We start from the raw sequence: 17,814 nt of genomic DNA, 5'->3' as shown, positions 1-17,814 counted from the left end.
AAATCAGACGTGATGTCTCTCCTCCCCCTACCCACCTCCACCCACTCCCCACCCCAAAACCCACTGAAATATTGTTAACTATTGTTCTCTTCCCAATGCTTACCGACACACCAATGTCAGGACAAGTTCTAAATAAATACCACTGCCTGGGTCAGGCGTCGGCAAACTTTCTCCGGAAAGGCCAGATCGTAAATATTTCGGGCTTGCAGGCCACACCATTGCTGCTGCAACTACTCCGCTCTGCCACTGAGACACAGAGGTTGTCACAGACAACATACAGACGAATGGACCTGGCCATGTTCCAATAACCGTGACTTCTGGCCGCTGAAATGTGAGTTCACATAACTTTCCTAGGTCACAAAATATTCTCCTGATTTTTTTCCCAAACACTTAAAACTGCATAGTTTGCTGACCTCTGATCTGTGTACCGGTTCAGTGTGGTTTCCCAAGAAGCTTTGATCTTTTCTAATCACTCCCAATTCTTCTTACTTTGAAGGGGGATGTCTGCGCGTTCCCAACTTGCTCTTCTGAAGGCAAGCGGCGCCGCTAGCTTTTCGGGATTTCACCAGCTCTGAGCCACTCTCAGCCCGAGAGCAAAAGCTCACCTTTTACCACTCAGTCCCTCTCTCCCCAGGGATGGCAAACACACGGCCCCGAGAGCCAACACGAACTTCAAACATCAGTGCCTTCCCACTGCCCCAAGATTCTGGTGTTGACGGCTTTGGTTGACCAAGCCACACGAGAGTTCATAATTCTGTTGGTTTTTCACTTCAACCATCACTTGGGTGTATCCAAAAAAAAAAAAAAAAAAAAGTGAGACACGGAGAGAATTTTTAATAAACTGATTTGAAATGCTGGTTACCTGCAAATATTTAAGTGCATGTTTGAGAAAGAATATAAACTATGACCCATCAATTGAGGCGTCTCAATACGGTCTACAGGGCAAAGACATACACGGTCACCGACTGCAATGAAATTTATATTTGCAGGGAAATGACAGCGGCCAGATGCATTCTGCCGGGAACCAGATTTTGAGCAACGCTGTCCTCTCCTGGTACAAGCCTTTACAAAACCCACTTGAGCCTCTGTGCCCAGTCTGGACACACTCGTCTGATTTCACAGTGAGCCAGGGAACTACTGGGTGACTTTTTCCTGTTCTGTCTCATTAGATTAGCGGTCTTCTTAAATTTCTGGGCAGTGATCTGAAGTCTACCTAACTGGATTTTAAAAGTAAAGGAACCCTATGACACTTTATAAAAATGAAACAATTTGTTACACATTCCAAAAGTAGTTTTAAAAGACTTAAAAGAGGGTTTATAGACTTCTAAAGGGAAAGTATGGGAAAAGAAAAACAGAAGACCCCTGCATAACACTGAAAAGGAAAAGGGTAGTTTTCAGAGGGAAAATGATCAAAGTATTCTGGTAATAGGATGGGTGAAATATACCTAATACCTATTTGTATATACCTAACACATATACCTACGTACATAATTGCCTTCATGTTTATAGCTTTCCTAAGATTAATACCGTTTACTTTTTACCTTAAACAACGATAACAAAACCCTGATGGCTCTTAACTGAATCTCTGTATTATTATTATTATTTGAATTCCAGTCAATAAGATGAAAGGTTATATTCTCAGATAAACGGAATTGGGTTTTATTGTCTTCCTACGCACGTAAGCTTATCCCACAGCTTTTTGTTTGGTCAGCTGGCCTTTTTCCCCCTCTGGCACACGAAATGGAATCTATTTGCTGTCCCTGCTGTAACCATGTGCTCCACCAACAATTTCTGCTCGTGGCAAAGTCGGAAGGAAGCTCGCTGCCGGGGACACTGTGCAAGTCCCTGCGGTGGTCTCCCCAGGGGAGTCATTTAGATAGTAAACCTGCTTGGGCCTGAGGGCAGCTGAGTTTGAGGTTTCAAAATGTACTGAAGCAGGCAGAAATATGTGAGACCTATTTTGTAAAGGATCTCAACGCGGACAAAGCATGTGGAGCTAAATCCTATCGGGGAGGGGGGCGGTTCTGGGATGGGGGATTCAGTTTACTGCCACAGCCGGGCAAGAAGTCAGGCGGAGGCGAAAGGCCATACACAAAAAAATGTAAAGCAGAAGTGCCAAAGGCAAGGCCACACGAATTCAGGGCTCGGCTCTGACTCAGTGCCGTGGCCACCGGCAGGGAGGCACTCCGCATCTTAAGACAGGTTGTGCAAGCTCTCTTCCAAATGCTTCTCCCTAAGTCAGCACATCTGGACTTTGAAAAGCACGTTTCCATAAAAAGCGGGTTATAAATGATCATTAAGCTCTCAGTCCAGGACCCGCTGGGCTTACGGCTTATCTGAAGTGCTCATTACGCTTACGGCTTATCTAAAAGGCAGCCCTTGTAGGCGCCTATTGATTTCTCTGAGCCACTGTGAATCTAGGCAACGGTAGTAAAAAAAAAAAAAAGAAAAATCCAAGAGGTAACAGCGATTCTCAACCATAGCTACACATTATAATCCTGGGGGCTTTAAAAATACTACAGGTGATTCCATTTTTTTTTTTTTTTTAATATTTATTTTTGAGAGACAGAGAGACAGAACACGAGCAGGGGAGGGGCAGAGAGAGAGGGAGACACAGGATCCGAAGCAGGCTCCAGGCTCCGATCTGTCAGCACAGAGCCGGACGCGGGGCTCGATCTCACTAACGATGAGAGCGTGACCCGAGCCAAAGTTGAAGTTTAACTGACTGAGCCACCCAGCCACCCCCAGATGATTCCATTTGTATGAAATGGCCAGAAAAAGCAAATCTACAGAGGCAGGAAGCAGATTAGTGTTAACTGAGGGCAGGGGTGGAACTGAGCACTGACTCTAAAATGGCCTAAGGGATCTCATCGGGGTGAGAGAACTTTTGTAAAATCAGACTGTGGTGACGGTCACACGATGCTGTCGGTTTGCTAAGAAATCACTGAGTTTTGGGGGCGCCTGGGTGGCTCAGTCAGTTAAGCGTCTGACTGCGTTCGGCTCAGGTCATGATCTCGCAGTTCGTGAGCTCAAGCCCCACATCAGGCTCCATGCCGACAGCTCAGAGCCTGGAGCCTGCTTCGGATTCTGTGTCTTCCTGTCTCTCTGTTCCTCCCCTGCTTGCACGCTGTCTGTCTGTCTGTCTCTCTCTCTCTGTCTCAAAAATAAACATAAACATTAAAAAAGGAAAAGAAAGAAAGAAATCACCGAGTGTTGCACTTAAAATGTGCGAGTTCTACGACATCCCAAGGTGGTTTCAGAAAGATTAATACCCGGACCCCAAGCCGGAATGACCGAATGGAACCTCTGGGGGTAGGGCAGGGCATTCTGTCGTAAAGCTTCCCCGGCCATTCCAAAGTACGGCGAGGGTTGAGAACCCCTGAGGGAGGAGGGTCAGAGGACCGAAGCTGGCAGGTGGCGCGGTAATCACCAGGACGCGACAGAAAGAGGGTCCGGCAGTAAATGGCTGGGAGTAGCAAAAACAGAGGTGCTCCCAGAGAACGGGCCGCGGCCGCACCCTTGCTGGGTCAGTACTGCCTGGAACGGGGTCTGTGTGTGACTCACAACCGAGCTCACGCTCCTGCCTTTGCAGGCTGAGTGATAAGAACCCGAGGGCTGGCGGACTCTTAAGGTTCACCGCAGGCAAAGAAGGAGACGGAATGCGGTACGAGCCGAGTCAGGGCTCTGGGGTCAGACAGATCTGACTTGGGAGTCCCAGTGCTGCTGCTTGGTCGCTGCAAATATGAGTGCCCATGCCTTCCACAGTCAAATGGGAACGATGGTCATAATAATGCCACCACCACAGTGATCGTTTAGCGACGCCATTCATCTCCTTCGGCTCATTAATGTGGTCCCGGGTGAGGGTTCACGGAGCGTCAGCTGTCCGGAGCAGTACGACAGATGACCGCCACCTTCAGATAACTCCCAAGCTAAGTCTTATCTGTGGAAGGCTTCTGCAGTGACCAAGCGTTCTAGCTTCTCCCAGAAGTTACGGCCGAGTGCAGGCCACACAAAGATAAAACCACAACAGAAGCGGGCAGCCCGTTCAGCTACAACAAAGAGTTGGTTGTGGTCACACTGCGTGGGCTGGAGGCCCCCAAAGAGAATCACAGGCACGTAACGCACAGAAACTCAGAGACCTAGTATGTGGTGAGTTAGCAAAAACCCTTCATCGAAGGATCAACGTCTCAGTCCTCTGTGCCTGACGCCGCTGGGAATGAGGCTATACAAATGCCAGCCCTGGTGGTTCTCAGGTGTGCCTTCCCAGAGGGCCAAAGAACTCTCTGGACAGAAACCATCTTAGGATGACCTTGCTATGAGATGTGTAGATCTTCATTCATTCAGCCGGTATTCGTGGAGCCCTCTCTAAATGTCAAGCACTGGGGAGGCTAGAAGGAGAGAAATGAGCCGCAGTCCCCACCCTTGGGAGCTAAAAGGAAAGACAGAAATGTAAAGAACCAACTTTGTTCCGAGTTTCTGGGAGCAGAGCAGCAGAATGGATTGTGCGGCCAGGAAAGGCTTTACAGGGAAGCAGTCTAAGCAGACCCCAACAGTATGGGAGAGGGAATGCGCAAAGGGTCCTACACTAGGGCACAGAAGAAGAGGAGAGGGGGGCCTGGCTGAAAAGAACCAAGAACCAGGAACTAAGGGGCAACAGGGAGCCATTGATGGTTTCTCTGTCCTGGAGTGGCATCAGATTTGAGTTTCAGAATGAAAATTCTGACCCTGGAGGACAGGCCAAAGGTAGGAGAGCATTTGAAGGCCTCTGCAGTTATTCAGGGAGTGAACAAGAACACAGGCAGGAAGCCCTCCCAGTCTGATCTGGGCCGATGCCATGCTGCTATTTTAAAAGAAATGGTAGGACTGACTCACCGACTATAAACCATCAACTTGAAAAACGCTTTAAAAAGTTCAAGGAAAACCTCTAAAATGTGGAGGTCTCTCTGATCAGGAAATAAATCAGAATAGAAGCTAGAATTCATGGACATAACTCAGGTAATCAACCAGCTTTCCAGTACTAGATTAAGCTTGCATTCGTACATTCCTCTCTGTTATGAAAGCGCTTTTGCATAATTATTTCATTTTATTCTCTTACACGTACCCTTATGGGGCAATTTTTATCCCTAGCTCACGGGTGTGGAAACTGGGGCAGCCACCCGTTAAATAAATGACATGGGAACCGAAGCCTTTGGACCCTCAGGAAGAGCAGTTTTAAGGTCCCTGACCAAAGCGGACTCTCTCCTCATTTGTTTTCACGCCAGATTCTGGTCCCGGCTCCACCACAAACTAACCTTAGGCTCTAAAAATACAACTCGTGACATTCCTGTACCTCACTTTATTTACGTTTGCATCAACCATCTCATGCAACTTTTAAGAGATTGCAACAAAACAGAATGTTTGTGAGAAAAGAGAATATTTGAAACCTTCAAAGCTGTGCTTTGCAAATGTACGGTCGTATCTGTATAAACAACAATAAATGCTACAGATTTTTCAAGGCATGCAAGGCAGAGAATTTGGAATAACTGTGGATCCCCTAAGTGTCTAGGAGGAGAACACAATGCGGACGTAGCCCAGAAAGTTCCATGATCAGCGTGGTGCAGAAAATGAAGGGAAAAAATGTTCACCTGGAAAACTGGGGTGAGGCTCTTTTGCTGGATGACGGCGAGATTCTGGGTGGACAACACCATAAATCTTCACTTGCCCTTTTTTAAAGGTCAAAGAAAAGAGTGTTCCGACACCGTGGCTTGATGGAGGGAAGGACGCTATTGATGACTCAAAACAGAACGCGAGGTGTTTTTTTTTTTACCCTGAAAAAGAGGCTTTTCCCCCAAAGGATATTCAGAATGATGAAATGGTCCCTGAGTGGAACAGTACGGCCCATCGCTGCATTCGACCCCACAGGGTGTCATGCATACTTTGCCGCTAACCTTTTCACTCAGTTAGTCACTGAGCAAATATGTGTTGGAGTCCCTTCCATGAGCCATCGCGAGTAAGAGTCACGGCCCCTGCGCTGACTGGGCGCAAGGGCTGTCAAGGAAAGTAAGCGATTATGCTCCAGCGCAGTGAGTGAGGCACAGGGCCTCCGAGAGGAGAGGGCTGTCGTCTCCACCATCACAGCTAACTAACGTTTACTGAGCTCATACTATGCGCTTGGCACTGGTCCAGGTGCCTCGTAAGCGTTAACCCCCTTGACATTGGCGGTAACATCCAGGGGGTAAGTATCGTTACCTCCACGTTAGGTAGGAGGAAACGGAGGCACTGAAAAGTGACGTGACCTGCTCCAGGTTTCACGGGAGGGCGCTGAGTCTGGGCAGTTTTGCCCCCGAGATCCCGTTCTTCGCCTCTGTGTTCCGAGTGCTTTGCACGTGTGGACTCACTGAATCCTCAAGATAACTAAGCCATCGATGCTATCACCATACCCATTCTGGAGATGAGAAACCTAGACGCAGAGATGATGATAACTTACCAAAGGTTAGAAGTGATGGGAGGGCATCTGATGCAGGCCTGAGACAGCAGGAAGGTTTTCTGAAACTGGTGATGGCTCTTGAGACCTACTCCGTGAGCTGGATTTAGAAGCTTGGGTGCTGAGGAAGGGTACGTGAAGGCAGTGAGGACGGACGTGGGAAAGAGCGCGCGGGAAGAACACACGCAAGGCGATAACGGGGGTGGGAGAACCGTGGGCCCCGGAACCCCTCAGGCTTGGGTGTGTGGGGCCTGCTGGAGTCTGAGGGGGAGCGGGAGGTCAGGGCCGCCCACCACGGAAGGAGGGCAAGGGACAGCTGACGACACCCCCGACCCTGGGACCATCCGAGGCTCAGACAGGCAGAGCCTGCCGAAGAGCGGTGGGAACGACCGAGAGGAGGAGCGGTCCCTGCCGGCCTCTGCACCTCAAAATGAGTATCGGGCACTGGGCCACTACCGTAGGGAGGGCACGAGAGCTGAGGAGAGTTCTAGCTCTCCTGAGGCAGGCACACAAGTCCTACTAAGTTTGGGGGTAAGGCAGGACAACTGAGATAAACAAGAGCTGCCAAAGGAGACATTTTCATCCGACCCTCAAATAAGCGGAAGCCTGTGGCGAACTGAATGCGCCCAGAGCCACAGCAGAGCCCAGACTCCTGCAACAACAGACTAGCAGAGCTGAGTGCCTGCACGAACAGCCTGACACAAGAGGTGTGGCACTCTCAGCGTCGACACGTGGCTAGCATCCCGTCAAAACTCACCACAGGAGAAAAACAGAAACGATGCATTATCAGGACACGCAGTCAATGGAACTAGATCCAAAGACGGCCAAGATGTTGGAATTATTTTGCAGGGACTTAATTACAGTAAGTACCTTAGAGCATCTAGTGAAAAAGGCGGGCCGAACGAATGAGTAGATGAGGGGTTTCATCAGAGGTTTGGAAGTTGAAAGAAATGATCCAAACGAGGGGCACCCGGGTGTCTCAAGCCAGTTAAGCGTCTGACTTTGGCTCAGGTCATGATCTCACAGTTTGTGGGTTTGAGCCCCGCATCGGGCTCCGTGCTGACAGCTCGGAGCCTGAAGCCCGCTTCGGATTCTGTGTTTCCCTCTGTCTCTCTCTGTCTCTGTCTCTCTCTCTGTCGCTTCCCCGCTCGCGCTCTGTCTCTCTCGAAGATAAATAAAAACATTAAAAAAAAAATTTTTAAAATGACCCAAATGAAAATACAGAGAGGAAGAAAATTGGAACGATATCCAAGAACAGTGGGGCAGAGAACTACTGAATACCCAGTGGCTGGGAAGTATCCAAATTTAATGAACAATACCAATCCACTTATTCAGAACTCCAAGAACTCCAAGCAGGATAAACACAGAGAACGACACACCTAAAAGGATCAAGGTTGAAGTGTTGAGAAAGACAAAGAGAAAATCTTGAAGGCAGACAGAAAAAAAAAAAAAAAAAAAAAAGAGGCACTTAACGTGCAGGGGAGCGACACAGGAACGACGGCTGACTCATCATCAGAAACACTAGGACCAAGTGACAACAGAGTGGCATTTTAAAGTGCTAAAGGAAGAAAAAACAAACAAACCAGTCAACCTGCAATTGCACACCAAATGCCAATATTTCAAAGATGAAGACAAAACTAGTAACGTTTTTGTAAGTAATCTCTACAGCCGACGTGGGGCTCGAACTCACGACCCCAAGATCAAGAGTCGCGTGCTCTACCAACTGAGCCAGCCAGGCAACCCTAAAATAATGACATGTATCAAAGAGACAAAGGTTAAAGAGATCTCATCTCCTGAAGACCTCACCACGGCACGGTCGTGCGGAGGGGAGGGAGAGGGAGGCGGAGAAGGAAAGAATTTAGGCATCTGCCATCTATACTGGACCAGTCTGGGCGGGGATAGCTCTTAGGGAAGGAATGATGCCAGCACTGACTCGTCATGGCTGTCTGCAGTCCCGGTCAAAGGAGGGCTGTGAGACTGCACCCAGGCACCCTGGGAAAGAGAACCAGACAGACTGACAGTGACGACAGAAGGATGTACCAAACAGTCCAACTACGGATGTTTTTTTTTCCCCCAGGCTAAATGTTATTCTTGATGTCACGCCTTGAGCTTCACTGTGCGGGCACATCAGGCACAAGAAGTGTTTGTTGGAGATTTATCTACTTTCTAGTAAAGTATTAGGATAGTTTAGCATAAAGAGAAGACTGCCAACTTTCAGCTTGCAGCTTTTAACTTCTTAGGTCTCTGACATCTTGGGAGATTAAGGAAAAGTTCTGGTTGCAAGTCGGCTTGGCAATTTACAGTTCACTATTTCCCAGCCTTGACACTTTTGACATTTTGGTCTAAATAATTCCTTCCTGTGGGCTGTCCAGAACACTGTAGAATGTTAACAGCATCCCTGGCCCTTACACGCTTAAAACCCAGTGGCAACGTGTCCCCCTCTCCCCAGCAGGGACAAGCACAACCATCTGGAGACACTGCCAGATCAGGGGGCGAGGAGGATGGCAAAACTACTTCCGGTTAAGAACCACTGGGATAAAAAAAAAAAAAATCTTTAGGGCTGCCAGGAAGGCTAAAAGACAGCAGTCTTTTCGTGTGATCGTCAACGTGACTTAGTCACATTAATAGGACGGGACGCTTGCACGAAGAGGAGGGACGCTCCTCTGACTGTGAAATGGCCTGTTTTAGGAGTGCTATTCCCGACGATGTCCATTTGGGGGAGTCCTATATCCTGAGAAATGAAAGAACACAGAAACTCGCTTCACTGCTTTTCCAAAGACCGTTTCTTTGCTTAGTGTCCTAGGACTTTTTATGAACTGGTGACAGATTTTTTAATTGCCAAGAACTCTGTACCTTTTTCTCAGTAGCTTGTTTTTGTTTTTGTTTTTAAATGGATGTACGAGCCTTTCTGAGGATTTTCTTACATCCTATTGTCCTGCCTTGGACAAGGAGCGAACAAATAAAACAGCCCCAGGGCTGCTTCTGAATCAGTCATCTGGGACTTTTTCTGAATGGCTTTTAGTACCATCTTTTCTAATTCCCAGATTTTTTTTTTTTTTAAAATACCTAACATTTCAGTGGACTGTAATGAGAGAGAAGAAACACACACGTGTTCACCAGGTCACCTGAAACGAAAATGTCTCCCATAATGTCTTAAGTTCACGAGAGAATTTTCCTACCCTGGATAATTTCAGGAGCCTACTGGTGGAGACAAGCTGTTGTGCTATAACATACTACTATGGTAGTTGTATTCCTAAGGATTTATGAAAAATCCCAAATCATACGGTCAACGCCTACAAAGGCAGGAGGGAAAAACAGAATGAAGCATGTTCAACTGGCACAGGAAATTCAATGGCATTACTGGGCAAAGCGTCCCATTCCATCTGGATATCACTTGAACAGGCGCTGGTCTTTTCTCATCACACTCTTAGTAGCATGAACATCTCACACAAGTATACCTCCTTTGCCACCCACAACCCAGAAGAACAGAAAAATACTCCTGAAAGTGTGAGTTCAGAAGGTGCTGGCCCCTTGTGGGCGGGTGAGGTGGCTAAGACTGACAGCCCAGAGCACATCTGCTGCGGGTCAAAGCCCCGTCCACCGCCTACAAGCCGTGTAAGTATGAGCGGGTTACTTCATGTCTCCGTGCCCCTGTTTCCTCGTCCGAAAAGCGGAGACGTTAAGAATTTCCAACTTCCAGAGCTGAGTGGATTAAAAGAGAGGATACACGCAACGAGCTAATTCCTAGAAAGCTCAAAATGTGGTTTTTGTTGTTATGACGTTAAGTGGCTGAGAGTGTAGACTCTGCAGACAGACTTGCTGGTTCTGTGACCTGGGACAACTTAACTGAAGCTCTCTGGGCCTCTGTTTTCTCACCTGTAAAAGGGGATAATACAGCACTGATTTTGGTATTAAATGAGTCAACACAAGACTAGCGCTTGGGAAAAGGCCTGGCAGATGGTAAGCACCCAAACACACATAAGCTAGCAGTGTTACAATTATTTTCTTTGGAAGGATCCTCCTGGCAACAGTGTGGAAGGTGCGTGGAGGGCTGGGGAGGGAAGACACACTGGTGCGCAGGGAAACTGAGGAGTTGAGAATGAAGAGACCGGAGGGAGAATGGGAGATCCAAGTGAGAATAAGGAGCCCCCCCCACCCCCCCGCCCAAAAGCAGCGGATAAGGAGGGGAGGCGACAGAGAGCTATTACAAAGATACAACACGCAGGACTTCGTGACGTGGCGTGGATGGAGAGGGAGAAGGAATCCCCTAGAACGGCCACCATGTTTCCACGCTGAGTGACCGGCTAGACAGCGAGGCTCTTCAACTCCAGAGAAAGTCTGGGAGCCTCTGAGGTTGGGGTCAACACGGTCAGCTCCGGAAATGCCGGATTTAAGGGGTCGATTGAGCGTGCAGTGGCGACGTCCGGTGTGTTTCTTGCTATGAGGTTCCGAAGCACAGCGGAGGCGCCCGGAAAGGAAACTCAGAGCGTGTTAGCAGGAGCAGCAAAAAGCACTGCTTTGGGGGAGTTTGCTCGGAACGCAGATGTGGGGAGAAGACGAAGGCTAAGCACAGAAGCCTTAGGGGCAACGCAGCGCAAGAGCAGCCCAAGAGCAGAGAGCAGCAGGGAGGCCGGGGAAGAAGCCCAAGAAGCTGGGAGTGTGGGCCACCAGAGCAAGGATGAAGGACCGGCCGAGAATGCAGAGTGTGGCAGGGAGGGCAGGAAGGTGTGAGGGCGGTGGCTCCCGGGAGCCAAGACGCAGGGCGCCGAGCGCAGACAGAGAAGCAAAGCCACGTGAAGAGAGACGCGAGCTGTCGCAAACCTGAACATCGCGAGTGGCAGAAAAGAGCCAGTGGAGAGAGGGAAGCTGGAAATGCAGAGTGGCCAGAGGAAGGCCGAGGAGGGAAGCCCCCGGGGAGGGGGGGGGAGCGGTGTGCGTGCGGGAGGTAATGACCTTGAGGGCAGGGAAGGTGGCGGCAGCAGGTCTTCTCTGGGAACTGGGAGGCAGGTCGTCCATCCCAGGAGAGTGGGTGTGTCTGCAGAAGGGGTGGAGTAGGTTTGAGGGAAGTAAGAGTCTGGCAACAAGGCTTAGGAAAACGGGACGGGAAACTGCGCCAAGGGCTGGAAGGCAGTCTTTAAAGCCCAGCTGAGCTTGGAGGCCGTGACAGTTGGGCCGGCCTGACCCTCCACATGAGACGATCTTTCTGGACCACGCCCTGCATCCCAGGTACAGGCGCGAAGAAGCCCCAGATGAACGAGCCTGGCTGTGGCTCTGCGCAACAGGTGAAGGAAAGAGGCCGGCTGGACAGACGGCTGGAAGGGATGTGAAAGACACCCTCTGTGACTGACTGAGGTCAGAGAAGGAAAGGGACCCAGCAAAGCACAGAGGGGGACTGTTCAGGAAAGGAATCCAAAAAGACAAGAGACTGGAGGACGAGGTGGACGATTTGGGTTCCAATTTTAGAAATGGTTCTTAAAACGCCAAGGCACATTTCTTTCTGGAAAGGAATGCCAGTTTATATTCCCACCTGTGTATGGCTGTATGACGGCCTTCGTCAGTTCTCCCGAGACAGCAACATATCATCATTTTGAGCTGTGCCAGTTTAGTAAGTGAAAAATGCAGTCTCAGAGCTTTGGGTTTCTTCGGTTAGTTACAATTTTGAAATGAGTCTTATGTACTTACTGGTCATCTGTATTTCATCTGTGAGCATTCTGTTCATGGCATTTGCTCACTATAGTGTGCTTTTTTGAGTGAGTGAGTGAGAGAGAGAGAGAGAGAGAGACAGGTTAGTGCAGGAGAGGGGCAGAGGGAAAGAGATAGAGAGCAGAGGGAGGGAGGGAGGGAGGGAGGGAGGGAGGGAGGGAGGGAGGAAGAGAGAGAGAGAGAGAGAGAGAGAGAGAGAGAGAGAGAGAGAGAATCTTAAGCAGGTTCCATGCTCAGTGTGGGGCCCAACATGGGACTTGATCCCATGACCTTGGGATCATGACCTGAGCTGAAATCAAGAGTCAGACGCTCGACCAACTGAGCCACCCGGGTGCCCCCGTCGTGCACTTCTTTCAACTGATCGATAACACAGCTTTATACATTAAAGATCTTAATGCTCCGTTGTGGCTGCTCCTGTTTCCACCTAGTCATTGGCCATAATTTTAATTATGAGATAGGCAGACAGAAGTTTAATTCTTGCGTGGTTAAGTTTATAATGGTGGTTTTATTTGCGTGGTTATCTTTTATTGTTCATTCTCTGTACTTTTCTGCCAGAGCGTGAAGAACTTTCCATCTTTTCCTCCGTTCTGTGGTTCTGGGTTTTCACTTGAAACTCTTCATCCATTTGGAATCGACTTTGGCCCCTAATGGTGAGGTACAATCTAACCCGCCTACTTTTTCCAGTGCTAACCTGTTGTTTCATACTGTTTCCTCCCTGTCTTCTGACGCCTCCTTACCTCATGCCGCCTTCTTAAATCTCCCAGGGCCGGTTCCCAGGTGGTAGCAGGAGCCCCGTCTCACCAGCGTGGGAGCGCAGCTGGGAGGCTCAGGCGGCCAAGGTCAGACAGAGAGCTGGGGGACCACACGGACTCAAGTCCAGTTACTCTTTACTAGACTCCAGCTGCCCCACAGGAGTCTTCGTTTTCTTAAGCCCTCACCTAAAAGCTCTGAAAACATTATGGAACGGACTATCAAAAGAAGCCGATTATTCAGGGAAAGTAATTTCATGTGATCGCCAGATCTCATCGTGGAGAATATCCCATCTCAGCTTTTCTGGGGAAGGCTCTCACAGACGTCAAGCGTGTGTTCTGGAGAACAGCGGAACACCACCCACCTACACCGGAGGTAGACACCTGTAAACAGCGCTTCTCCACAGATGTGTTTCTAGCGTGGGGGCCGTGACTACACATCTCTCCAGGAACTAGCCCGGGGTTCTTGGCCGTGGGCTTGAAGAGGTCTGTGGAGTCCGTGAAATTCTCTGCCAGTCTGTGCGTGTGGATGATTTTTGGGGGGGGAAGAGGCCGTCAGAACCTCCATGTAACATCTACAGGGAGCAAGGTTTCTATTCCTAAAGACTGTTCTAAGAGTCAGAGGCTGCCCTCTGTTAAGCCCACTGCCCTGTGACCTGCTGATCACTTCTTTAGAAGTTATATTAACATATATTGCCGGGGCGCCTGGGTGGCTCAGTCAATTAAGCATCCGACGTCAGCTCCTGTCACGATTTCGCGATTTGTAGGTTTGAGCCCCGTGTTGGGCTCTGTGCTGACAGCTCAGAGCCCGGAGCCTGCTTCGGATTCTGTGTCTCCCTCTCTCTCTGCGCCCCTCCCCTGCTCACATTTTCTCTCTCTCTCTCAAAAATAAAAACCTTTTAAAAAATAAAACTGACGAAACAAATAAAAACCTATTGCCACATAGGCTGCATTTCAAATTTCTCTTCCAGTTCCTTCCTCCGTCCAAGTGCACTGTGATTGTTTTCTCCATACGGTTAGGCTACCTCAATTCAGTATTCTGCCTTTAAGCCACACGCCTGCCAATCTTATGACTGAGCCTTGGAACAAAGGCTCAAACATCAGACACACTACAAGGTGTGTGGCTCCAAAAGCAGAGGGAAAATGCTTGTAGATTTCCACTGAGCACCACTCAGATTAGGACATTCGCATTTAAACACGAGTCCACCTTACCACATTTCTGGAATGCCTAATTAGGGTGAAATCACACGCCCTTTAGACAATATTGCTATAGACAATTATACAGCTACACATTATTTTCGAGGCTAACCAATTAAATGAGGGATGAAAAAGAAATTGCTGAAAGAAAAGGAAAAGGAGAAATAAAAACATAGATAATACATACGTAGAAATTCAAGGAAGTCACAACAATGATCAGCTAGGACTAATTTAGCACATCTTTATTTAGTACATAAAGATATAGACAGACATGAACACCACTCACGTTTGCCAACTGAACTAATCAGGCACTCTTCCTATGACAACAAAGCCCTCAGGAAGCACAGAAAACCTTTGTGTGTAGAAAGAGATGTGCCAGGCTCATGGGAAAGGACATCAATCCTCCCCAAAGTTTAGTTCACAGATATGCCAGGCCATCAATGCCTGGGATTTACTTATTTTTGGGTTCTCAGGACCCACCCCATAGCAGGGACCCACTAAATATATGGATGAATGTGCTCTCGACCAATCACAATCATAGAATTTTTCTAGGAACTAGAAACGATACCAAAATTCACTTCTACACAGAAATGGGAGACAGCAACTGAAAAAGGAAAGCCAAAGGAGCCCAGCTCTGCCAGAGTGAGAACACATTACACATCCACAGTTATTATTAGCACAGTGTGGCGTCGGTGCGCACAAACACACCCACCCGAAGCCACGTGTCAATGAAAACAAAGCCAACAGAAAGTCGAGGCAGGTGTGAGAATTCTATGGTTCAAAAAAGACAAGCATTTGAAACGAATGGAAAAGCGAATAATCACTGCGTCACCGATTTCAGTAGATAACATCCAGACATAACCCGAATCACGCCAACCCCTCCCTTCTTCGCCCCTAAAGCCATGGTGCTAAATAGTTTCTCACGTCAGTCCCACGCCATTGTCCTGCTCTGGGGGCCATCACCTCTCCCTCAGGCTGCTGCGATCGCTTCCTGCTTCCTGACTCGTCTTTCACTCGTGTCCCTTCCCCTTCCTCCACAGTCCTGGCTCACCTGCCACCACAGGACACCTCCTCAATCACCAGCTTGGCTTCCTCAACCTTCTGCACATATGGGCTCCCCCAATTCTACTGCAGTGGTCCTCAAACCACGATCCCCCAAAACTGGCCCGGAAGCTTTTCGAACAATGGTCCTCCACCGATGAGCACAAAGGCCGATCGATACTGCCCGTCTCTAAAAGTTGACGTCCACGGTCACAGGTGTTCGTGTGTTTTAGTCCTGCCACCTTGGGGTTGTTTGAGGAACGTTACACATCCTAGCGTGTCCAAGAAGGTAAAAGCCGTGAGAGGAGTGAAAAGGTTCTAAGAGGAGATGAACAAGCATGATGCAAATTAAGGAAATGATAAGCTTCACCGTGAGAAATGATGCCTCCACCGATTTTCCCATACAAATATGGGACACATTCATTTCAACCTTAGCAGAAAAAATGAAAAACCGTCTATTTTGGGGAAAGATGGCTGTCAGTGTTTATTAAGCAAAGAAAATAAGGGTACACTGGTTTTAAACCTTGTTTACTAATGTTGATTTATTTTGAGAGAAGAGAGAGAGAACAAGTTGGGGAGGGGTTGAGAGAGGGAGAGAGAGAATCCTAAGCAGGCTTCAAGCTATCAGCGCAGAGCCTGACACGGGACGGGGCTCGAACCCATGAACCGTGGGATCATGACCTGAGCCGAAATCAAGAGCTGGTTACTTAACTATGAGCCACTTAAGTCCCCTGATTTTAGAGCTTCAAAGCTTTTAAGAACCAACTTACTCTATCTATTGGATGGAAATGCATCCAGAGGCTTGTGAATTTAAACACCACAATTGCTCTGGACTTAAGACCATATGGATCTACAAACAGCCATTAGTTCACTACCTCATTGGAAAATAAGAGCTGGACAGACTTTTCCCACTGCTAGCAATCAGATAGTGTCGCCTTTTTCCAATTTATAGTAAACAAACAAGCAAACAAACAAAACATGGAGTTAAAGGACAAAATGGTCAGTGGGTTAGGTTTCCCCCGGGAATTTTTCTTCTCCCTGGGAATCCTCTACCACCCATCACCCCCTACCTTCCTGTTCTCAAGATTATTCAAGTGTCACGTGTCAGAGAAGGCTTCACGGACCCCTGGGCACGTCTCAGCGACCCCATGCCAGCGCCCACGCTACATCTATCCTGCACCCACCGTACCTAGTGAAGTAGAAGTACTTTGGTGTATTTCCCCAAGGTACAGATGCGCATGGGTTCAAGTGGCCAGTCCTGTCTATGCATCAAAGTATCCAGAGACCACGTGGAGTCCAAGCTGGTAGACTTATAAATGGAGCTGGTCATTGCTTAGGAGAATTTCTGTGCAGTTCTGAACATTTATTTTCATTTGAGTACCTTGTCACTCAGTCTACCGCTTATACTATAAACTCTTTAGGAGGCAGAAACTTAACGAACCCATTCAGAAATGACAGAAAAACTGCTAATGAAACATGAATGGAGAGATCAAGTGGACAACTAGGCCGAAGTATCTCTGATAAGGAAGACACTTAAAAACAACAACTGTGAGAAAGGACAGAGAGAAACATGCTGGGACCAATCAAAAGGAAGGAGTCTAGGCAAGTAATTAATAAGCTGTAATTCACAGGCAATAGCAAGACTTCAGACACGAGTCTTAAAACCTGGAGAGCTGAGATGAACTTGATATTGTTTTCGTGTCACTGGCTACAAAGAGGCTCCTCCTATTCAAAAGCAGTTTCTTCTATAATCCACAGGGTCGGTCGGATTTTCAACAGAATCCGCTTTATTTTCTGACTCTTGTATCAAACCTGTACCTAGTCGTGAATGCGTTCCCTCAAGATTCTGTCACTGCACTCATTACGTGATGTACCTGAGGAGAAGAAAGTGAACTTGTTTACCTTGTCATGTATAAATAAATCAAGATGTGGCATTCATACTTCCTAAGGCCTGCTGGAATAAGTACAACCGGCTGTATTCAAATTATCTGGTGTAGGTCTCTCTCCCCACTCAAATTCCTAGGAATCCGTTATCTTTTTAACCCCAGCATTTGACAGGTTCTCAGCAGACAGGTGTTGAACCGAAACTGGTGATTAAAAAACGAAATTGACAACTGGCAATTAAATGACCAAATAACACATATAGAAAACTCATCAAGAAATACAAATATGGGACACATTCATTTCAACCTTAACAGAAAAAATTAAAATAGGTAGATTTTTTACAAGACAGCATCTACAAGTCAGCACAGCGTGACGGTGAAACACGACATTCATCATATCACGCACGGTGACATACAATCCAGTGTAAATTATTTGCCGCACCGTAACTCAATGACAGCGCTATCGTTTCGAAGACAATTTAGCAATACTAGGATGACATAAAATGTCCTACGAACGTCATGATTTCATCAGAAGAAAATAATTTAGAGAGGAATAGCTATGACCATTAAAATTTGGATTGGCCATGTCAGACCAAAGAGGAAGCCCAGATGTCCCACGTATGGATAAAATCCAGCTCAAGCTAGCTAAGCCAGTTGGAAGACAATTGTGAGTCCAGGTTTAAAAAAAAAAAAAAACAGTTCAAACCATAAGAGACTTAAATACGGAGAACAAACTGAGAGTTGATGGGGGCGGGGGAGAGAAAAGCGGGTGATGGGC

The 17,814-nt window shown here is 47.9% G+C and overlaps 1 protein-coding gene and 1 long non-coding RNA gene across 10 annotated transcripts in view; one reads left to right on the top strand and one right to left on the bottom strand.

Annotated features, from left to right (window-relative positions):
- LOC147571253 (leucine carboxyl methyltransferase 1-like) overlaps positions 1-1,341 on the top strand; it is a 44,572-nt gene extending 43,231 nt beyond the window's left edge. The window contains exon 8 of the mRNA XM_086696490.1: positions 990-1,341. Within this exon, the coding sequence (XP_086552616.1) occupies positions 990-1,145 (156 nt within the window). The 3' untranslated portion in view covers positions 1,146-1,341. The remainder of the gene's footprint in view (positions 1-989) is intronic.
- Positions 1-17,814, bottom strand: part of LOC147571252 (uncharacterized) — a 227,622-nt gene that overhangs the window by 25,045 nt on the left and 184,763 nt on the right. Inside the window, exon 2 of one of the 9 annotated variants that reach the window (XR_015247568.1) lies at positions 5,625-6,439. The exons of 7 other annotated variants lie outside the window; for them this stretch is intronic. This is a non-coding gene — a long non-coding RNA (uncharacterized LOC147571252). Of the gene's footprint in view, positions 1-5,624; positions 6,440-6,466; positions 6,585-17,814 lie in introns of all 9 variants that reach the window. One more of the 9 variants, XR_015247565.1, reaches the window with a different exon arrangement.

This window comes from Puma concolor, unplaced genomic scaffold (genome assembly GCF_028749965.1).
Source record: "Puma concolor isolate L17-30 unplaced genomic scaffold, mPumCon1.1.hap2 unalloc_scaffold_36, whole genome shotgun sequence".
NCBI classification, from domain to species: Eukaryota; Metazoa; Chordata; class Mammalia; order Carnivora; family Felidae; genus Puma; species Puma concolor.
Note: the sequence above shows the minus strand (reverse complement) of the source record. Positions and strands in the feature narration are given on the sequence as shown.